This window comes from Python bivittatus, unplaced genomic scaffold (genome assembly GCF_059951505.1).
Source record: "Python bivittatus isolate LINGU-HERP-01145 unplaced genomic scaffold, Pbiv_v1 ctg000160_np1212, whole genome shotgun sequence".
NCBI lineage: Eukaryota > Metazoa > Chordata > Lepidosauria > Squamata > Pythonidae > Python > Python bivittatus.
This window is the reverse complement of record NW_028277076.1, coordinates 11,089,914-11,112,474: the sequence shown is the minus strand read 5'-3', so window position 1 is coordinate 11,112,474 and position 22,561 is coordinate 11,089,914. Positions and strand designations below refer to the sequence as shown.

The 22,561-nt window shown below is 55.2% G+C and overlaps 1 protein-coding gene across 4 annotated transcripts in view; it reads left to right on the top strand.

The window, feature by feature from the left end:
- Window positions 1-22,561, top strand: part of RXRA (retinoid X receptor alpha) — a 113,092-nt gene that overhangs the window by 72,977 nt on the left and 17,554 nt on the right. For 3 of the 4 annotated variants that reach the window (XM_088147232.1, XM_088147233.1, XM_088147235.1), the window contains exons 2-5: window positions 3,462-3,727; window positions 11,939-12,089; window positions 12,608-12,787; window positions 22,309-22,365. In XM_088147232.1, coding sequence (XP_088003358.1) covers window positions 3,518-3,727; window positions 11,939-12,089; window positions 12,608-12,787; window positions 22,309-22,365 — 598 coding nt within the window. In that variant the 5' untranslated portion in view covers window positions 3,462-3,517. The remainder of the gene's footprint in view (window positions 1-3,461; window positions 3,728-11,938; window positions 12,090-12,607; window positions 12,788-22,308; window positions 22,366-22,561) is intronic. The other variant, XM_088147234.1, reaches the window with a different exon arrangement.

Here is a 22,561-nt window from a genome sequence, read left to right as displayed (position 1 = left end):
CCACCTCGCCTCGTCTGTGAGGGGAACTGCAGCAGCCACCCGTTATTTACTCTGTGGGCTGGGTGCTGGTTCTGTTTTCAGGGCTGCAGAGCCAGGAAATCCTGTCGGAGGATAAGGAATGAAAGCAGCACAAGGGCAGCGTCCATTTTCAGCCTCCAGCCTTCATTGCCACAAAGGGGGTCTAGCCAAGCATTGGGGCGGGGGGGACTGAAGCCAGGAAGACCCACCCAGCAAGCGTGATGGGTCTCTGTCACTTGGTCCCAGTTGGCCGCCAGATTCCCATGCCCAGCACGTCAGGAGGGCGGCAGCATATGGGGACTGTGGCTGGGCTGTGACAGAGTGAGGGGAACCCAAAGCTCAGCTGGCCGCAGGCAGTGGCAGCAGCTGGATCCATAAGGAGGTGAATCCAGACGTCTCTTCCGGGTCCCTGCTTAATCCAGGCAACTGCTGCTCTTACCACTGGGCCGGGCAGCACCCGAGCACACGAATGTGCTGCCCTGTGGCCCTCGAGCCCTTGCCCCAGGAAAGGATGGCCAGGCTGCGTCCTGTCAGCAGCCCCTCCCGTTGGCCAGGCAGGCAGCAGCGGGCGTGGCTTGCACAGGGCAGCCGGGCAAGTTGGAGGAGTCCCTCAGAGTGCCAGGGCCTGGCAGGGGGTTTTGCATTCTCAGCTGCTCTGCAACCCGACCTTGTTTTCTCAAAGGACTGACTGGGCAGAGCTTGGTCACTGCCCCCCTTCAGTGCGTCTTGTGCTTGTTCAGTGTGGCCGGTGGGCAGCAGAGGTAGCCCATCAGCCGGGCACTGACAGGGGTAGTGCATTTGCACAACGCACTATGCCTCCCCCTCCCCGCAAACTGATTAGGCAAATTGTCTGACCCAGGACCCGGTTCTCAACTGGGTGGGCTGTGCTGTGGTGGAGGTGGAGACTCCGGTGCTGACCACCCATTTGCGTAGCTGCAGCTGTTGCGACAAAGGAGCTTTGCCAGCAGTTCCAAAGGAACATCTGCCACCCTGGCTGCCGGTCCTTGGGCCTGGCTACCTAGCAAAGGTTCTGCTGGCCACCTGGCCCCCAAAAGAGCAGGCCCTGCTCCATGCACAGATGAAGGTTGGACATGGTGGCAGCAAGGCTTGGACTGTTTTTCCCCAAAGTGTTTTAGAAAAACGTTTACATGGTGGTGGTTTAGTTTGGTTTTGATTTTGCACACTATGACTTTTGGAAAGGCAGGATTCAAAATGTTCCATTAGATAATTTCACACACTCCACAGTGTAATGTTGGCTGCAAAAAGTAGATATTTCCAAAGCAAGAACTCATTTGCTTGGTTACTGTATCCACACTTTTAAAATACTGAAAATAGTGAGTTTTGGATGTGCCTTCAGATCTACATTAAAGTGACTTTCACCCCATTTTATAGGACGCTCATCCCATTTGCAGCTGCAGAGGGAGATTCTTGCAGCATGTCAGAGATGACCCAAGGGATCATGGCCACAGTCCCCCCACGCCAGAAGGGGACCTGCTCTTCAACGTGATCTATATTTTAGCCATTTCCACACCATCGTATGCTGCTGATGTCCCTGCAGCATGGCTGACACGTGGGTGTCAGTGCAAGGAGGGTGGGGTGGGGTGTGTGAGGCGCGCTCCCTGCTCTGGACTGATCTCGGCGATGTGGGCCACATCAAGAGAGCTGGCCTCCCCCCTGGTCGTCTCCCCGGTCATCCCCCAGATGCGTTGCAGGAGTCTCCAGTGGGCGCAAAGCAACTTCAGGCAGAGAAAATGTCAGGCCCCCAGGGCATGGGGGGGCTGTGTATTTGCAGGCTCATCTGGGGGGGCATTCTTTATGCCTCCTGACTCACCTTTGAGGCCAGGAGAGGATGTGGATTGCCAGCCCCCACCCCACCCCACCCCGCCCGCGTTTTCCCTTGCCTTTGCAGCTGAGCCAGGACTTGGACCGAGGCCAGATCCTGGGAGCTCTCTGTCCGAGCACCCGATGCCCAGGTGCTTCTTTCTTCTGTGTGTGTGTGTATGTGTGTGTGTGTGTGTGTGATTTGCTGAGGCCATTGGAGGAGAAAAGTGCGGTGTTATTTCTAGAGGAAGGCCAGCTGAGGGCCTCGGGGCAGCACGTGCTTTGTTTTTCCACAAACTGAGTTTTGGGGTTTGTATCTCTTTCCAGTGTTTGATTTAGCACTTGCAGTTTTGAAGTGTGGACGTTGAACCTTGAGTGTTTGTTAAGTTAGGTGGTTTTTATTTTATATACAGGCCACTTTGATGGACCTTAAGTAGAGGAATAGCTACTTAATAGTCAGGGGTGAGTCAGTAGGAGGGCCTTGTCGTAGAGCCTTATTTTCGTCTCAAGGATCCAACCCAACCCCTCACCTCGGGCCACTAGATTCAGACCGCAAAGGTCTGGAGGAGCACCAGATGGCAGCAAAGCTTTAGGGTTTCCAGTAACCCTCGGTTGTCATCCAGTGGTTGTTCAGAGGTTTGTAGAATGTGAAGATTGGAAGGTGCCTGGAAGATCATCTAGTCTATCCCCCAAGCCCTCTATGATCGCCCCAACCTCACTCCTTCGCCTCCCCTTCACCCACCACCAGGCTGCCAGAGCTGAATGTTCTCCTTGCTCAGGAGAATATTAAGCCAGAGACCAGATCTGGTTGTGTGGAGCCTCTGAAAGGCACCCAGCAGCTTTTGGCTGGGGTGGGGTGAAGATGGGAGGGGGAATCAGCCTCCACCCAGGCACCCCGTCCAGATGCACGTCTCCCTGTCAGTATCGCCATCATAGACTGAGCTGACTTAAAAGTCTTAGTAAGGACTGTGTGCTATGAATGAAGATGGCTGGGATTCTAACTTGGGCTTAACTTGGTTACCAAATGACCCACTTTCAGGCTTCACAGCTGGGCTGGGCTTGCACAAAACACTTGGCTCCTGCTGGAGCTTTACCTGTTGTGTGAATATTTCCACAGTTGTTACTGCATTGGGCCACGATAGCCAAGAACATCAATGAAATCTCTCAAAATGTACCCCGAAGGTAAAATTTGGGAAGGGGGGTTTCCCAGGGACAGAGATCAGGAAATACAGAGCAGCCTGGTATTTGAGCCACTGTTCCGGTCAAACTTTTGAACTTATGGTTTATGACAATTTTTCAATTGTCTCAATGTGGAAATTCGCAGAGAAAATGTAAACACCAGCCTTACAACCAACAGAAAGCTCAGGAGAGTTTCTCTGGCTTGTGTTGAAAGGGTTTTTTATGGCGCTATTGATTATGAAGCCTGTTGTGGCCTGTGACGTCACTGTGCCCAAACATGGGTGGGATGAGCATTCCCCCCCCCACCCCCCATTTTAAAAATATGTTGATGTGACGTGCAACGGACTCCTTTTCCCTTCCGTTTTGAGATGAGGGTGTCTGGGATTGGAAGGCTGGCACATGCCCCACCTGCCTCAACTCGGTTTCTTTCTTTTGCTTGACAGATTTTTCTGCCCAAGTGAATTCCAACTCCTTAAGTTCTCCGACGAGCCGGGCCCCTATGACTGCACCTGCCCTCCATCCATCTATGGGGCCTAGCATTGGGGGCTCCTTGGGGTCACCCGGCCAGCTTCATTCGCCCATCAGCACTTTAAGCTCGCCCATCAATGGCATGGGGCCACCCTTCTCCGTCATCAGCTCCCCGATGGGGCCGCACGCAATGTCTGGACCGTCCACCCCCGGCCTTGGATTTGGAACTGGCAGCCCCCAGGTGAGTCACCAGCCGTCTGAACCGGGGGGTGCCTTTGGGGTTTGGAGAGGGGGCTCTCCTGGAAGGGCCAATTCTGTTCTGGAAGGCCACTGGGGGGGGAGTTGTTCAGCACCCCGTCTTTTCGCTCCAGGTTGCATCCTGCCACCTTAGTTCCTGCTTACCTTCATGCCTTGGCAGGTGGGCGAGCCATTCTCTGTCTTCTTGGGGTAGATTTTAGCTGTGTGGTTCTTAGAAAGACATGCAGAGCTGCATGTGCTGTTCGTTGCATAAGAATAAATATGTATGTTCGCTCTTTTTTATTACCCGATGGAAGAAATGCTGTGGACACACCCTGTGACTTTTCAGGGCCTACTTTCTCCCATAAGTGCCACATTAAGCATCGTGTCGGGTGGTCTCTCTCCCCTTGCACCCCCACTGAAGAGAAGGCCTCATTGTCTGGAGGCCTTCGCTGCAGGCGCTGCCTGAAAGGGGTCCCCTCTGCTGCACAGCAGGTTGCTTCTTCAGAGAGAAGCGAGAGATGTGTGGTTGCTAAAAGGTGATGAACGATGCTCAGTGAATGGAGGGCCGCATGTGTAACTGCCTTTGGGGAGCCCAAGCATGCGGACCCTTTGCCTCCCCCCACCCTTCCTGCTTTCATGCTGCTTGGAAGCAGCCAGTGCCGGATCAGGACCGCCTTGGTGCGATCCAGGGGGCTCGTCCTCCTCCTGAGCAAGGAAGGGGCCCCAAAGCTGCCAGGCCCAAGGGGTGTGTGCTGCCCAGGAAGGCCGCGTGGCTGTTCCCTCCCGCGTGGTGGTCGTCCTTCTTGGGAGGCCACAGGCTGGATGGACCCGACGGTGATGCTTTCCAGGGGAGAAGCTGTCCCGCCACGGAGACTGGTCCTCCGGATAAAAATAGCGAGAGCTGAGCTGGTCTGCCACCTGTTACTGGCGCCGTGGCCGGGCTCCCCGTCGCTCATTCATCCAGGGGAAGAGGGGTGGGGTGGCCTGGCGAGGCGAGGCGAGGCGGGGGAGGCCGGGAAGACACGGTCCCCCGCCTGCCAAGGTTGCTGCTGCTCACTTGACTGGTTCCGGCTGCTCCCAGGGACCTGGGCACCTGCCAGGCCTTTGCGTTGCTCATCAGCCTGATTGGTGGCAAAGGCAGAGGAGGCGGCCTGGCTGGCCCTGGGGCTTAGGATGACTGCGGGGGGTGAGCCTCCAGGCGTGCAGCACTCGGCTTCCCGCAGGCTTCGTGCCCAGCTCCCTGCCGGGCGGAGTCTCCACTGGCTGCAAAGAGGCCTTTGGGATTAGCCCGGCTGCTGTCCTACATTGCCACCCTCCCCCCCGCACTATCTTCTCTGCCCTTCTGGAAAGGGGAACCCCTCCAGGCTCCGAGGGAGGTGCCCTCCTGGGATGCGCAGTGCCTGAATTGCCCTTTGGGGAACTGGGGCAGGAAAGAGCTGCAGGGCACGAAGTGTAGGGGTTCCCCTGTTACCTTTGCGTGCAGGAAGGCTCCCCCTTGCAACTTCTGCATCACAAAGGGAACAGAAGAAGCTCGGTTCGCAGCCGAGAGCCTTTGGCCAAGATACTCTGGCAGACGGGCATCCTTCAGCCCACAGAGTTTGTAGAGAAGCACTGTTGGCTGAGGGCAGGTGGCTTCTGAGCATGCACAAAACGCTTTCCCTGCGTGGAGGTCAGGGGCAGGCGTGTCTTTCGCGGTTGCTGCATTCAGCCCTTGCAGCCCATCCACCTTCGTCCACCCTCAAATGCCATCGTGGCTCGGGAGAGAGAAATGGGGGTGGTCCTTAAACTCTGGCCCCTTCAGCAACAGCCCATGGATTCCAGACAAGTGTGGATGCCGGGCAACTCGGGGGTTGAAACACCCGCGTGCTCTGCTTGGAAAGCTTCTGAGCCTGCTGTGACATCACGGGAGTCCAGCCAATGGTTGGGGACCAGGGAAGCCCAGTGACTGGCTGGAACGTGCTGCGGCTCTTGGTTTGCAACAGGTTTTGCTTCCTTTCTCGGAGCAGCTGAGGGGGCGCAAGATGCGGAGGGCAGCCCGACCGTCAATGGAGGGGCGTCAAAGCGGGAGGGGCCCAGGAACCCGGGGTCCTGCGAAAGTCAGCCATCCCCAGGGGTCTGTGAGGTCAAGAGGGGGAGCGAGAGCGGGGTGCCCATAGGCACCCACCCATCAGGGGTGGCCCCCTCACCCATAGGTGGTCAGATGCTCTGCACCCCAGCACAAGATGTGGGGAGAGAGAGGGCTGCTTTCATCCACCTCCCCTCTGCGTTTCCCGAGAAAGGGCCTGCCTTCAGCCCATCTTTAGATCTGGTCCGCAATGCAAAGACTGGAAATGCACAAGTGGGGGGTGGGGGGTGAGGGCCGGGCTCTCCATATCCTGACAGCTCCCAGGGAGGGAGGCATGGGCTCCTGGCCAGGTGAAGCGGACTTCCTGGAGGAGGGGAACACAGGGCCAGCCAATCCCTTCTCCTTCTCTTCCTCCTCTGCCCTCAGCTGGAAGGCCCTGGGAGGGGGAGACGGGGGTTGGCACCTCTCCAGAGGAGAGGCTCTCCCTCCCCTCCCCAGGCCTACCAGGCTGCAGGGTCAATGCAGCGCGTGCCCCATCATGGAGCAGCAGTTGCACTGATGGAAGGCGTCAGGTCAGGGTCACTCGCCATCCGCTTCAGCTGCAGCTCTTGTGCCAGGTGGACGCTCAGACGCAGAGGGCTGCGCGGGGGAGGCTGCTGCAGCTCTATACTCCCCTGGGACGGGGGCTTAAATGGGCCTCAGCACATGGTACCATTTGGGGCAATCTGATCAGAGCTGTGCCCTGTGTTTTCTGGCAAAATTTCCTGGCCTGTTTTTTATGCTAAGAAAGTGGTTGCCTATAAAGTGCACCTCTGAGGCCATGATCCTTTTCCTTTGCAATTCATATGATCTTGCGGGATTTTGCTGACTGTAGGGAGAGTCTCTGGTCTTCTGGATTGCTGCTACCCAGATGCTTCCTGCTCGGCTTCAAGCATATCTAAGCAGCACTAGAGCTCGAAGATTGCCCTGCTGAGAATCAGCCTAAGTGCATGGGGCATTGTTCTTACAAACATGCGCACGGTCCCTGGATGTAGCAGTCAGCGCAAATTCTTTTACAGTCTAGATAGGAGTTCTGAGGACTGAATTGCTTATTGATGTGGGGAAAAAAGTCATTCAATCTTTGCTGCAAAGCTGGGGAATTTGAGCTGATTCACAACCCATCACCCCCTATTGCCCATTCACTCCAAGTGCACAGCCGCGCCTTCTCTTGCATTTGGCACCCTTCATGTCATGTCAGAACCTCAACCTTTGAGCAGCGGAGTTGGAGGGACCATCATGGCTCCCTCACTACCCGCTTTGCTGAGGCCTCTCTGGTGATGCTGCATGGGGGGGAGGTACAGCGATGATGATGATGATGATGATGATGATGATGATGATGATGATGATAGGAGAAGGAGAAGGAGGAGTATAGGAGTATGATAGGAGAAGGAGGAGGAGGAGTATAGGAGAGAGAGAGAGAGAGAGAGAGAGAGAAAGAAAGAAAGAAAGAAAGAAAGAAAGAAAGAGAAAGAAAGAAAGAAAGAGAAAGAAAGAAAGAAAGAAAGAAAGAAAGAAAGAAAGAAAGAAAGAAAGAAAGAAAGAAAGAAAGAAAGAAAGAAAGAAAGAAAGAAAGAGAATTGGTGCCCAGCTATACAAGCAGGTTCTAGGTAATTCCCTCCAACAAGAGCCAGAGGCCAGAAGCGGGCTAGGCTCAGAGGCACCAGATGGGGTCAGGGAAGGGAGAGTTGCTGAGTGCCCCAGAGGACGCACAGACGCATGGGCAGCCAGATGGACTGGCACCATCCCTGGAGAGTCTGTTCCTTCCAGTGAGGCCTGTCTGTTGGGGCGCAGCATCCCGTTCATGCACTTACGTATAAATCCACAATCATCCTGCATATTAGGGATGCATATAAAAGTTGGGTCTCAGCATGCTCTGAAACCCTTCCAGCGATGGTCCCACTTGAACAAGACAAGAATCCTGGGCAGGGGTGCGGGGTGGGGATTCCTTCTCAGCCTTATTTCACTGGGCAGCTTCTTTGCTTCTTCCCCTGTGGATGGAGAGCAAAAGGCGAGCCAAGTCCTCTTCCTCTGTGCCCTGCTGGGGACTCCTTTTCTGCCCTTCTGCAGAAAGACCTTCTTTTTTCCTTGCTCTGGGGTTTCCTTTCGGATAAACAGTTCGCCTCCTCAAGTAGGTTAGGTAGAAGTCTTCAGTTCAGATAAAATGCAGAAAGAACAATGAAAAATGAAACAAATCTAAGTCAGAAATGGCCAGTTTGAGGACAACCCGCAGAGGAATGTTCAGGAGACGCTGGCGGAGCTGATTCCTCCGCACAATGGAAGCCTTGAGAGAGCAAAGGCAGAACGCACAGAATGTCTGTTGCGAGGTGCTGCTAGGTGGCCGCAGCTCTGGACGTCACGGCCCTCCAGCCCCTCCCCGCCTTCTAGAGTGGGGTGGCTGCCTGCTGTCCGCCCGAGAGAGATCCATCGACACCTTGCATCAGTCCCAGAAAGCCTCGTCCGGGGAGGTGGCGGGGGGAGTATCTGCCAGAAAGGCAGACTCCCCCAGCCCCCGTGCCCTCCCCCCCCGGGCTTCAACAGGAAGGCTTGAGAGAAGGCTTTTCCCGAGATGGGGCAGCCCATGGACTGCCCCTGCACAAGGTCCTGCAGCACAACCCCCCCTTGGCTTTCCCTATAAAGACGGGGGGGGAGGGGCAACGGCCAGCCTCTGCCGTCATCGCACGGCGTGGACGCTGCCTTGCGTGAAGGCCCTTCCGGCCCCCTGGAGAAGAGGTGGGCCTGGTTCCTCGTTGCCCGCAGTACCAGGTCCTTGACTCGAACCCCACCCCCGAGGACCAGGGGGCCCCGAGTGAAAGAGCCCCATAGCCCAAGGAGGGGGTCTCCCCATCTTTCCTTGTGTACCTCTTTTGGAGGCGGGTGGTGGGAAGGATTTTGCTGCTGGAGGGCAGAGGGGCTGAGGTGTTGCTGCTTCCTCATGAGGGGATTGGAGTTTTCGCTCCCCTAAGAGGTTTCTTGAGAGTAAGAGCAGCTGGCACTGGAACCAGTGACCCCGAGCGCTGCGTGTGTGTCTGTGTGTGTGCCCAAATGGAGTCTGACCCCCATCTCTCGGGCTGTTTTCATTTGGACCTGTGTGCTGAGCAGCAGCGGGGCTGGATGGCCTCTGGGGCCTGATTCCTAGGGCCATGGTGGCTGGGACCTATGGGCACTGAGGTCCACCCACAGGGAAGGGCAGGTCCTCACCCTGGGCACCCTGGCGCTGCACAAATGGAAGAGGAAGGCTGCCGGCGCCTGATGGGGAGGAAGGAAGCCCACACGGCGCCGAGGCTTCCAGGCCCGGCCAAAAGGGGAACCCCTGGGGGATGGGATGGGGGGCATCCCCTCCGGAGGCTCTGAGTCAGCAGCTGCTGGAGGTTTCAGCAACTCGGGGGGGGCAGCCCCTAATCCCCTTCTTGACTCTTTCTCTTCCAGGGGAGGATGTCTTCCAAGCCCCCTTCGCCCCTTCCCCAGAAAAGCAGAGTGGAGGTTGCCCAGGGTGAAAGATGCGGGGAGGGTAAGAGCTGGGCTCCAATCACTGGCCAGGTGCCCCCCAGGCCAGAAGCTCTTCACCCCAGAGGCTCCCTGGGGTTGGCATGCAAAGGGCAGGGAGCCCACCCTGGTTTTAATGGGGGGGGGGTCCTGTGTTGCAGGTTTAACAAATGCACGCTGGGGTGAATGAGACAATTGTTTTTTGGCTTTGGTGGCAATGTAATATCTTAGAATATTGCTGTTAAAATGTAATATATTGGGTGTTTCGTGACACTTGAAGGGAATGAGGCTGGTTCTCTGCCCGCCCGCCCGCCGCATTACATCTAGATCGATGTTAAGGTTGCGAAAAGGTTGAATAATGTTCTTTGGAAACCCGAATAGCCGCTGCTGCTTGCCCCCACTTCCCGCCTGATCTCCAGCGAATGGGAAGGGGGAGAGGGATGCCCCCGTTTCGCCCCCGAGCGAGGAGAAGGAATCGGCAGCCGAGCCGAGCGGGGAATTTTGCGCCCGGCGGCTTCGGCTCCCGGGAGGAAGCGGGCGTAGGAAGAACAGCGACGCCTCCGCCGGGGATTCCCGGCTCTGCCCAAGGAGGCCGCCCAGCAGCCGGGGGGGCGCGCTCGGTCCCCGCGTGTTTGAGCCGCCCAGGGGAAGGCGGCGCCCCTCCGGAGCCCGCGGTCCCAGGCCCGCCCAGCCCTCGGGCCTCCCGTGAGGGGCCAGGCCCCTGCGTGGCCCCTGCGGTGGCAGCGCCCCAGCAGACGAGCCCCGCTGCCCTGCCCTGCGCCCTCCGCTTGCGCTCCCCGGGACGCGAGCTGCGCGAGGAGCGTTTGGGGCTGAGCGGCTTCCTGCGGAGCGGGGGTCTCGGGCCGCGCTCCTCCGCCTCCGGCTGTGTTCGCCGGCGCCTCCCGCGCGTGGGCCGGGAGCAGCGGAGGTGGCCGGGGGGCAACCTTCCCACTATCTGCTTGCCCGTCCCGAGGGCAGCCGCGTGTTGGGCTGCGGGCTCCCGGGCAGGCTGCGCTGGGCTGCAGGTTCAGTCCCAAGCCCTGCAGGAAGTCCGCCGCTGCCTGATGCGGCTTCTCCATCTCCAGTTAGCCTGGCCGAGCCGCCCGAGGGCCGCCTGCTCCTCTCTTACTGTTTCTTGTTTGCGAGCTTTTATGCCGGATCCCCCCATATCTGACAGTTCGTAAGGGAGTTTGGGCTCTGTGGTTTGGGAGGGTCCGCCAAGAGAGGAACGGCCTGCCCTCCTTGCGTCCAGGGTACCTTCCCCCAACGTGCAGTGGCAGTGCAGCCAACCAAGCCTGGCTGCTGCGTGAATGCAGCGGCTGGGTCTGTAGCTGACACGCCGTGCACACCCACCCTCGTGCCGTGCGGCTGCTCCTGGGCCCACACCAGAAATCCCTGGCCAGGAGCCCCAAAAAGATTTTGGGTTTCAGGCCCAAATCCAACTGGGCTAGCATCCAGAGTCTCACTGGCCTGCATTGCCAGCTGGGGGATTGGGCCTCATGAGCAGCTTGGGAGGGGTGGAAACCCAGGCCTAGAACCCCAGCGGGCTCCAGAGCTCAATGGTGGGGCTCTTCAGGCAGATACCATCTCTGAGTCGGACCCACCTCGCCAGAGCTCTGCACAAATGGGGCGACAGAGGCCAGTGGAGGAAGGACAAGATAAGCCGCCTTGGGAATTTTGACCGAAGGCCGGATTGTATAGAGAAATGGATAAAACACAATAAAACATCCATAAACTGGTTTTTTCACTAAGAAGTGTAATACGTGGCTAAAAGAAATAAAGAATTTTGTAATGCAAGTCTATTCAAAACAGGGAAATCTATAAGCAGCTTTATTTGAATTTGCCTGCTGTGTTGGTTTCGTGTGATGGGGGGTGGTCCTGGTCTTTCAGCATCCAGGAGGCCCAATCAGAAGGTCTCCCCCTCAGCCTGGGCAGGTCACGGGCCTGGCACGTGGGGCTGGCGCAGTCTGGGAGACGGAGGCATTCCGTTCTTCTTTTGTGGCGGGAAGACCCGATTCTCACTTCCCAAACATGCATGCAAGCCAGGAGATAGGATTGTGCTGATGGCGGCATTTTTCTAGAGGAAACAGGGTGGTTTGCAAATGAAAAAAGCTCACAGAGCCACATTAGATTGGGGAAACCTCTCTCAAACTATTTTTGAAAGAGGAGATGCAAACATGTATTAAAAGAATGCAGTTGAAAATGTGTATGTTGCAAACTGGTGTGGAAGTAGGTAAAAAATGGGAAACAGAGTAAACCCAGAATTGGCACGCAGCATCTCTGCCCGTCTCACTTGCATTAGCAAAGCTTGTTCACCACGAACAAGGGAAGGCTTGAATCGACCCCCCCAGCCCTTGGGGGTGCTAAGAGAGAACGAGGACTGTTGGGCAGCAGGGAGACCTGGGGGCCTCGGGTGGGGTTGCTTGGGGTGATTGCTCAGCCATGGTGCAGGTCCTTGCCCACCCCAGAAGCCTTTGTTTGCTGGCTGCACTCTGTGGTCCTGCCTTGTTACTGGATCAAGCTGTGCACGTTTGCCCTGACCGCCCATGGCACTGCCCTCCATGGCGGGTGCTGGGCAGGGTTTCTAACTGCAGACCTCCCTTTCTTGTCTCTGTTTCCTCCCAGCTCAATTCCCCCCTGAACCCGGTGAGCAGCACCGAAGACGTCAAGCCTCCCCTGGGCCTCAACGGGGTTCTCAAGGTGCCCGTGCACCCGTCATCCGCCATGGCCTCCTTCACCAAGCACATCTGTGCCATCTGTGGAGACAGATCCTCAGGTAACGCCAGCTGGAATTGCCGCTGTGGCAAAGTCTCTGCTCCCAGTTAGTTTCTGATTGCAGTTCTGGAACTTCTCACGAGTGGGCACGAGACGTCTTCGTGCTTGCTAACTAAGGGCTCTCCTCCCTCTCGCATGAAACGCCCCACGCTCACAGCGTTCTGTGGGCCTTCAGGATCTGGCAGCTGAATCTCTCTGTCCGGATTCTGGCACCATCATTCTGAGCTGAGGTAGCTCATGCCCCATTAACCTTTGGCCGAGTGCCTCCCCTGGGTGGCAAGAGGACTTGGTCTCAAAAAGGAATATGGTGACCCTTCCTGCCCCTGCGTCGAGGGCATCAAGATGCTGAAGTGAAATAGAACCGATCTCTTTGAAGGCCGGAGTTTAGGCTCAGACCCACAATCCAGATTGCGTTGCCACTCCGGTCCCACCCCGTTGGGTTTGTGGTGCCAAGCAGGGCCTGGGCGTCCCCGTGCCCACCTCCTTCCTACCGGCCCCCCATCTTCTCTCCCTGCCCAGGTAAACATTATGGGGTGTACAGCTGCGAGGGCTGCAAGGGGTTCTTCAAGCGGACGGTGCGGAAGGACCTGACTTACACTTGCCGGGACAATAAAGACTGTCTTATCGACAAGCGCCAGCGGAACCGGTGCCAGTACTGCCGGTACCAGAAATGCCTGGCAATGGGCATGAAGAGGGAAGGTAAGGCCGGAAAGAGTTCAGGCCGGTCATCGCTCTGAATGCTGTCCTGCATAGTCAGTGTCCTTCTGGTGGTCAAATAAGATGGAATCACAGGATGGCAGGGCTGGAAGGGTCTAGACCCAGAGGGCTGGCTGGGGAATTCTGGAGTTGAAGTCCACCCATCTTAAAGTTGGTAAGGTTGAGAAACACTGGCCTAGACCAACCTCCTCTCCACTGGACAACAGCGATATTTCGAATGCACTTGAGCATTCAGAATTTATCTGTTGGCCCTGCGGAATCAGCTGAAGCTCCCTTCCTTGGGCCGAGCGCACGGCCTTGCTCCTCGCTTACACGCACGCCTCATTCCTTCGATGTCGGGGTCTAGCTTGATGGAGGCGAGTCCCAGGCCTGCCGCTTCGTTCTCGGTAACATGCAGGTCAGGTCTGAGAACTGCAGTGGTTGACCCAGGTCAGTGAGGAACCGCTGCCCTCTCAGGAAAGAAGAGGAAACTGCTCAAGTAGTAAACCAACGTTTTGCCAAACAGAGGCGTTGCCGGTTTAGAGCATAGCAGTTCGCATTCCTTTTTTTTTTAATCCTCACAACTTTGCATTTTTCCATGATTCCACGCTGTCCATTTTGCATCAGCATCCATGCCGTGACCACTGGACATTGTATTTTGGTGTCCCTCGGGCATGAGATGGCAACGCTCTCTTTCCAAGACTTGGATATGATCATAAGGACTAGAGGCTTATGGTTAAAAAAAAGTCCATTTAGGACTGTTTTGTATAGTCTGCTCAGGGAACATTACGGAGTGGATTTCACACCCTTGGTGTTCTTAGGAAGTAACTTTGGCGCCGACACCGCTGCTGTGTGTCCTTTCTCCTCCTCGTGTCCTTGAAAGCCACCAAGGAAGGAGCTCTCTTAGGTGGGTTTAGAAGAAGGCTGGGCCTTGGTTGCGTTCTCTTCCAGGAAAGTGCACGTAGCAGTAATTTCAGCACGCCAGTTCTCATCACCAGCCCTGTGGATCTTCTGGGTGGGCTTGGGGTGGTCTGGTTCCCTGCACAGGCGTGCCTGCTCCCCCTCCATGAGAAGGTCCTCCTCTTTCTCCAGTTGTGGCCTTCTCCAGAATGGCTGGCTGGGACGCAGGGGTGGGAAATCTCCAGGAGAACATTCAGATGGGTGCCGGGTGTTGGACATGTCAGCCCTTCATGGTAGACCAGAGTAGGAAACCAAAGTCATGTGTGCTAATACTTCCTTTATTATAAGGTTAGAGTAACAGAATCTTGCAAGTCTGAATGTGCTTTCCCTTTCCCTCCCTTGCTTTCCTGGATTACATTTCTGTCCCGGACTCAGATTTCTTTCATCTGACCGTTGTCTTCATTGTGGCTCTTCCTCCTGTTCCTCAAGGTTATTCTTTTGGCCCATTAAGGCAAGGCAGTGATGTTTGCAGGTCCTACAGGCTTTTTGCCAATTGACTGAGTAATTTTTAACTTGTCTTTTAAAATACTGTCATCTTCTTTATCCTCCCCAAAGAGTTCAGTGGTGGAAAAAGGATTGCTCTTCAGTGGAGACGTTTTGCATCATTCAAATCCAAGTTGGTTGGCTATGAAACTCAGGGAGTGTGTTTAGTGGGTGTGTCCCCCCCCCGTGTACCTCCTTGCAGGGTTGTAGTGAAGACAAAATGCGTGCTGTTCTGTTGCCTTGGTAGAAAGCTGGGATACAAGCTCAGAGGAGCTGCTGGGAATAATTACTGACCAAGGGCACCAGTTAATCATCTCCATGTGCGATAGACAAGGCAGAGGAGGAGGGCTTCTGTGGGGTTGGGGAGGCCCTGTCCCCTCTCTCCCTCCACCGGGGGACCCAAGCCCTGTCTCCCTCTCTCCCAGCCCAGCCACCTTCATGGCTGTCAGGGTGACCTGGCTACGGCCACAGACATCTTGGCCTCTGCAGAAAGGCCAGAGGGGAGGGTGGCAGCGGAACCCTCATTGGGCCCTGGGCTTTGGGCCATGAATGGAAAGCTCAGGCCCGCTCTTCCTGCAGGAGCTGGAGGAAGGGCAGGGAAGAAGGGGGCTTGGAGGGGGCAGGTCAGAAGGGGGCAGCTGTAAGGCAGGTGGTAGGAGGAACCCGACCTCAGTAGCCTCCCCGCCCAGCAGCTGTGCGGTTTTTGCCCGCTGGTCTTCTGTGACTTCTCCGCCTGTCTAAGTTAGTGGGCTTCCTGTGGCAGTGCGTTCCGCAGGCTCTCAAGTGTCACCTGGGAGTGTCCTTCCTTGGCTTGTCCAGTGCTTCAAATCATAGTTTAAGGGTCTCCCCTCACCTTCCTCTAATAAAGCAGCATCTTCCAGAGGGCAGAAAATGCCCGGCAGGTTGATGAGGAGCAGCCCCCGTGAGGGCAGAAGGGATGCCCAGTTGGGGCATTGGGAAGAAGCCAGGAAAATCCACAGGACAAGTGAGGCTTCTTCAGTCCAGCCTGACGCCTGGCACCACATGGGCATCACTGAGGGCAATTTGGCTTTGGAAGGCAAACAGCTTCCTCTTGCTTCCTCCAGGAGGAGGTTGACTTCCAGCCTGTGCTCTGGGATTCCATGGTGGTCTCCCATCTAAGTACGCCTCTCCTTAGCTTGCAAGCCGCAGCTGCTGAGGTGTGGAAGGGAGGGGCGCCAGCTTTCCCTCTGGCCTCCTCGGGAAGAGCGTTGCCTGCCCCCGGCTTTGATCGGGACACTCAGCGTGGCCCCAGCGAGGTCTGCTCTGTGGCTGGCTCTGCAGAAGGCGCTCGCCCAGGCTGCCAGGCCCACAGAACTGATGCTTCTGGGCGCTCTGCCAAGCTCCTGAACCCAGGGAGAGGGCCGGAATAGGGGCGAGGGAGCCAGCTTCTCTGGAACTTCTGCCCGCCTCTGAGGCAGCTGCTTGGGCTGCTCGTGGGGATGGCATTCCCTCAGGCCGCATGGGGGCACAGGCTGGCAAGCAGCTTCTGCAGGTAAGGAGGTGGGCGGTGAGCCCGGCAGTCCCTTCCTTGAAGGTGTGGGCAGGTAGGCCGGCCATCTGCAGGTGGACTTGGGGTGTAGACTGGGTTCGCTTCTGGACCAAAGACCCAGGCAGGTTCCTGGTTTCAGGAGGAGGAAGCGAGAAACCTCTTGGCAGCTCCCGAGCAGGGTGGGAGAGAAATGCCTCCCCCTTCTGCTGTTCTCTGGCAACCCCTCTTCAAGATAGTCTGCCTCAGGAAGTGGAGGTTCCATCTTCTGGATAGGACCCTCCTTACCAGCCTTTCCAGGCATCAGACTTAGGAAAATAGTACCATCCCGTGGCCAAGATGCTCTTCATTCATTGATGGCAATTTTTTGTGTCCCTCTTTTCAGGTTAACAATTGTGGCTCACAAGAAGTAGAAATAACCATAAATGAAAATGCAGCCAGCCGTTCAAAAACAAAATTCACAGGGCAGTTGATCATGATGGCCCCATGGAAGGATGGACTGAATTTTGGGGGGGGGGGGGCACTTGCCTTCCTCCCCCTTTGTTTGGAAGGGGAGTGCAGGGGAATGGCACCGCTCTCTGCTTGGTGGCCTTCTTTTCAACAACGTGTGGGATCTGGCGCAGGAGGCAGCCCTTGGCTTCCACGTTGGCGCTTCCTGCCTTGGGCTCGGCTTTAGCCCTGGCGCCATGCAGTGCCCCTGCCTCCTCCGGGCAGGAATCCAACCTTGGGCGCCCCTGGCAGATGGCTGCCAGCCTCCTCTGGAGCCCGCCCTCCCGGGGTCTCCTCTCGCTCTCACAAACAGCTCTTGCCCTCTGAAGCTTTTCTTGCCACTTGGCATGGGGGGTGGGGGGTGGCGCAGAGAACAGGTCTTCACCTTCCCTTGCTTGACGCTCCTTCTGGTGTTCATTTTGATGAATTATTTAAGTGGCTGTAAGCCACGAACCTCTTTTAACGGATCAGGGTGCTTATAGCTATCTAATTAGAACGCCAGAGGTACAATTGCAGCAAAGTTTAAAAGAATAAAGCACTGGATTTTAAATCAGTTAAATGCTATGCAGTTAAAAGGCTTGGATAAGTAGCTGGGCTCGGAGTGTCCTCCCAGTTCTAGCAAAGGGACAGCTTGTTCCAGAACTGGACCTGCCCAGGGAAAGCAGAAGCAGCCATAGAGGATGACTCTGTTCACAGCAGGACCTGCAAAACGTGCCAGGCAGGTAGGGCAGGAGGGGTGATCCTACACTCCATCCAGTCTTCCCACCCTGCAGTCACTGGTGCCCACGTCGCCCAAACTGGGTCTTTCTCCTCCAGGCGGGAACCAGTGGCTTCTCGGCCAAAGCCGCTAAAGGCCCTCCTTGCCACAGGGCCCGGATCCTGCAGGTCCAAGAGGTGCCCCAGGCTGCCACCTGCTCTGTAAGGGTGGTGTGACCCGCCCCCCCAGAACAGGCCTTTCTTCCCAGTTCAGAATCAGTCATATTCCCACATTGTTCTTCCTTTCGGCCTGGAGTCATTCGGAGGCCCCCCACCTGCGGCGGCCAGAAGGAAGTAGAACTGCATGTCCCTAACCTGTCTCTCTCCTGGTACTGAGCACCTGTTGAGGGGGCCACTTGGCCATATCCAGGTCTAAATCCAGGTTGAAAAGGGTGAAGACAGTGTGTTTCATCCAAGAGCTCCTGGAGTTGCTATGCTGTTGCCTTTTCCACCAACCTGGCTAAATATGGGTTACTGGACACTGTTGTGAATTCAGCTGGGTCCAAAGATAGTTTCGTGAGCAAGAGCAGCTCTGTTGCCTTTTTAAGGGGGCAGGAAACTCTGCCCTGCCGAGGGTTGGTAAGAGCATTTTAATACTTTTCTTGGGGGCAAAGTTTTTAGAGGGCCGTGCCAGCTAAGCCAGGGAGGGATCCAGCACACAGATTCAAGATGCTTCTCCACCTCCTCAGGAAAACCAGTTCCAGAACTGTCTCAGATGAATCTTATTGGACCATGTGGGAGGCATCGTAGGAATGGGTCCCGGCCCAAGCGGTTCGTGCAGCAGCACCCAAATTGCTCACAGTTTGGCTCCGATGCAATCTGAGAGCCAGCCAGAGCCGCAGAAGACACGGCCATCTGCTCAACAACTTGAAAGATCTCCCTTGGACAGTTCTCCATGGAAGCCACGCTGCTACACAGAAGATGTGGCGATGCCACCATTATGCCTGCTCATATCCACCACTGCCATAACTGAAAGCACTGTCCTATCTCCCCCTTAAGTCATCTTTTCTCAAGGTTACCCAGTTCCCTTCTCAGAAGACTTATCTTCTAGTTCCCCATCATCATCCTCACTGCCGCTTTCCAAACCCCAAGCGTTGAGGCCAGGCCGACTGGTCTGCTGTTCCCTGGATTTGGTGGTTGGGCAGGGGCGGGGGTCCCTTCCAGTGTCCGATGCTTATGTTCTGTGGGGCTTCCCAGAGATTTGGCCCAGGCTGTTCCGTACCCTGCGTGGAGCCCTGGAGATCTGAACTCATTCAAGGTCAATAGACACTCCCTGATCAGATCCCTAAGATGCCCAGGCTTGCATTCTATTCCTTCACCAGTCCTTCTTAATTTCCCTCGGGAACACTTATCCTGTCCTCAGAGAAGCCCGCCCCTCCCCACCCTGGAGCAGAGGCTTTCTGCTTTGTTTTCTATCGTTCCTTGGCTACCTTCCCTGAGCATCTGACGTACCGATTCCTTTTCCATCTAGGCTGAACATACTTCCTCTTGCCCTCCTTCACTTTGTCTGATAACCGCCGTTTCTTCTGGGCATCAGCTTTTCTAACAGTGGCCACTGTTGTTTCTGCCCCACCTTGGCAGCCCTCCTTTATTTGCCTCTTCCTGCTTTCTGCCCTCCTCTCAGCTCCAAGGGGTGGCCGGGAGACGGAGCCTGGCGACAGGCCGTCAGAGGAGGGCTTCGGAGGGGCGCTAGAAGAGCGGGAGGGAGACAGCCACGCAACACGCTGCTGGCCAAACCTGGCGTCTTTCCTGGTTTGAGTCACCCTTCCAGGGGGCACCCTGCTCCCGCGTTTCCAGAAGGGCCTAGTGCTGTTTCTAGAGAGTGCTGAATCTGCGTTAACAAGGATCCCATGGATCTAAGAAGACCTGGCAAGGGCTTTGAGAAATGCTGCTGAGGCACTGTGTGGGCAGAAGCCTCCGTGGAGGCCAGGGGTCCAGTCTCCCCTGCAGCCCGGTCGATGACCGGAGGGGAGGGGTCCCATCCGCAGCAGCTTGGGGCAGCTGGGCAAAAGGCCGGTCCTGGCCGTGGCATTGACGGAGCATCCTAGGCTGTGTCTGTGGCAAAAATGGTGTAAGGATAGGAAAGGAAACTGCGTTAGAACTGGAAGGGTGACTTGAAGCTGTCTTTGCTGCAGGCTGGGAGATGAGGTGAAGGTACCTAACAGAAAAAAAATTATGGGGGGGGGCATTAAATTTCCCCTGTCCTCAAGGATTGCTGATCCCCCCTTGCGCTTTCTTCCTCCTTCCTCTGTGAAGGAAAATGTCGTCAGCAGGGTGGGTCAGAGCAAACAACTTGGTGGTTAATGTGTGACCAGAGAAATAGCAGTTGTCTGTCTTTCTGGAGATTTCTTTTCAATCTGCCTACTTGTGCCCACAGATTTAACTTCTCCAGATTCCTTCCTTCCTCCCTCCCGCCCATCTTGGAAACTCCACCTATCTTGGTAGAAATATGTTTGTCTTACTTGCATAACATTCCAGCTCTCCAAGACAGCTGGAGAGTCCTTGCTCCTGATGTGCCACCAACAGTTAGAAAGCTGAAAGGGGGAAGAGCTTGGGGGTCCTGGGAAAGACGCCCACCTGGGAACCTCAGCGAGAAGGGTGCCTCTCAAGGCAGAGGTCATCTCCTGCCCTCCCCCAGCTGCCTCCCGATTTGCAGTCGGAGCATTATTTGCTTCAGTAGAATTTTCTTGCCCAGATACCTGGGAGAAACTGAAATTAACACATTTATCCTGGTTACTTAGTTAATCATTTGCTGCATTTGCACAACAACCTGAATCAAGTGGGCTGGATTCATGCAGCACACTAAGCTACAAAAGAACCGACTCAGGTTGAAAGTAACCAGGTTTAACCAATTGTAGAAATGCAGCAGCTCGCCTTTAATTGGGCTAAGTGACTTGTGGAAAGGAGGCCCCAGGAATGACACAAGAGTGCCTGGAGGACTACAGGCTGCTGTCCCCTCTGTAAAGGCCCGTAAGAGTGATTGATGCCCCTGGAGTTTTCCTCCGTACTTCCTTCAAAAACCATTAAAGTAAACCATTAATGTAACTTCTTTTCTCTGTCTGCCTACTGCAAAAATGGATTAACTCATAAGAATGATCAAGTTGTGAATAATAATAATAATAATAATAATAATAATAATAATAATAATTTAAACTTGTATGCCACCCAACTCTCAAGGACTCTATAGATTTCGAACGAGGCTTAGGCATCTAAGAATGATGGGGGGTTCTGAACCCCCAGGCCTCTGCCAGATATTCTTCAATGGAAGGGAGTGTGTGTAACTCAGGGTTGAATTGTGGAGTCCTTGGTGCTTAGTTGTTTGCTTGTGGACGAGTGATCAGCGCACCGATCATGTTGCCTAACTGGGTAATGAAACGTCTGCAAGCAAACACCAAGTTCAGGGAGCACCACAAACTCCACGGATACTCCTTCTCTCATCTTCCATCCCAGCCCCCCCCTTTTCCTGTGCTGTAGTTAATCAGGTGTAACAGCTGCCCCTTTCAACTCACTTTGCCCAAACGTGCTGACTTCGCTTCTGCTCGCAAGAAGGGCGGGGTGTGTGTGTGCTTTCTTTCGTCACTGTTCTCTGGCAGCTCCAAGGCTGCACACGGGCTTTCTTCTCATTTGTAGAGCCCTGGCATCGCTTTGGATCACCATTGCCCTTCTGGGCAATATTTCAACCCTCTCCACTGTTGAAAATCCAGCTTTCTTCTTTCTTGCCATTCCTGCTAAGACAAGACTGAATGTGCCATAGTGGGTTCAGCAAAGGCTGAACAGCCGTGAGAAAATAATAGAAAAAACCCGTCCCATCTGTTGACTTGAGTATAGATTTTTAGCTGGGCAAAAAAGTTCTGATTCGTCCTAGGGTACAGTTTCTGATCTTTATAAACTACCAGAGCCTTTCTCAGAGCAAACAACCCAGAAGCATGAAATGTCCCTGATTGAGGAAGACTGCCGTCCGGAGCAGCAGAAGGGTCCTGAAGCTGAGATGAGAACTCAGGTCCTTCTCATCCGAAATGTGTGTGAACGGTGACAGTAGACTCCGCTCTGCAGACGACAGTCATGCGCATTCTGAGTCCAGGAAATGGTTGTGGCTTGCATGTGGTAGACATCTGTGAAACAGAGAATCCACAGAGAGACTGTTTCTCAATCTGAAAAGTCGGGAAGGACTAGAAATGGTCTGATTTTAGAAGCAAGCAGGCTGCTGAGATGCACCTACGACGCCTTTCACGCACAAGAATAAGATTGCACTCTTGTTCTAGTAATGTGTTTGACATGATCCCCAGCCTCTTTTGCACCACGAGAAGAAATTCTGGTGGGGTGCTCTTTGTATCATGCACTGCCATCTTGGGTGGCAGAAGTCTCCTGCCAGCTCTGGACACAATCCACCTGCCGTGAGCATTTCTTTGGCTGTGCCAAAACTGGCCCTTATTCTGAAAAAACGAGTTTTATTTAATCTGAAGCAAAGGCAGCATGATGGAGAACCCTGAGCTGCGTGATGTTTCCCCTGTGAATTTTCCTGCTCCAACCCTCCAACCCTACTGCGCCAGATTAGGGATGCAAGGGGCATTGTGCCTGCCCCCCACATTTCCCAAATAACTTCTCATTTCGGTCTGGGGTTGTGGTATCCGGGGTGGGGCGGGGTGGGGTGGGCAGAGAGAGGGTCCTGGCTAGGAGGCGTTTAGGTCTGGTCATCTCAGCCAGCCCCTCCCCATCCCATCCTAAGAAGATGCAGACCCCAGAAATATCCAGTATTTATTGAAAGTGTTTTTATCCACTCAGCCCGGCAGGCTCCCCAAAATGTTTGCAAGGTAATAAAATCAAGGTGGCACACGCTTATTCTCTGCAATCCGAATTTTAGTTTAAAGGAAGACGCGACACCGCACGGACGGAGAGAGCGGGGTGGGGAAGGGAGCGGGTTCAGGTCCTGGCTGTTAGTGTTCCTGGTTTGCTTGATGGGAATGTACTGCAAATAATGCCCCCCCAGGCTCCGTGGGCTCTCCTCCAGCGGCTCGTGAGAGAAATGGCCTCTTCCTGCCTCTTCTCATCCCCCCCTCCGCAAAGGCTTGAGTGTAGCAGGGGTGAAGAGAGAGGGAGAGGAAAAGGGGCTCGAAATGGCCCGGCGCCACGTGGTCACAAAGCCTTGATGTGAGGTGAGCAAGAGAGAAGGGCGCCTTTCTGGCCAGCTCAGTGAAATGTCCAAGCGCCGTGTCTTTCGGTGGTGCTGCCAGAGCCGAGGGCAGCGACTTAAGAATCGGAGCGCGGAGGAGCAGCAGCAGCAGCGTTTCCTCTAACCGTGTTTCATTTCAAAATTTCTACTCTATTACAGGGATGGAGCACCATCCATCCCGGCCCACAAGACTCCCTGGAAGGCAGGAGCAACCAGGTACTCCCATTTCAATGTTCTTGGACCGGCTGCTAAGCAGCAAGATGTGTTGGTGTCCCCCGAAGGGTTGTGAAGGCGGAATGGAGAGGCCAGGGCCTCCCAGAATCCGGCGTCCTTCTCGCCGGCTCCACCCAGGCCTTTGCGGAAGCAGGTTCTCTTCTCCAAAGAGAGGAGGAAGTAAGCGCTGCAGAGCCTC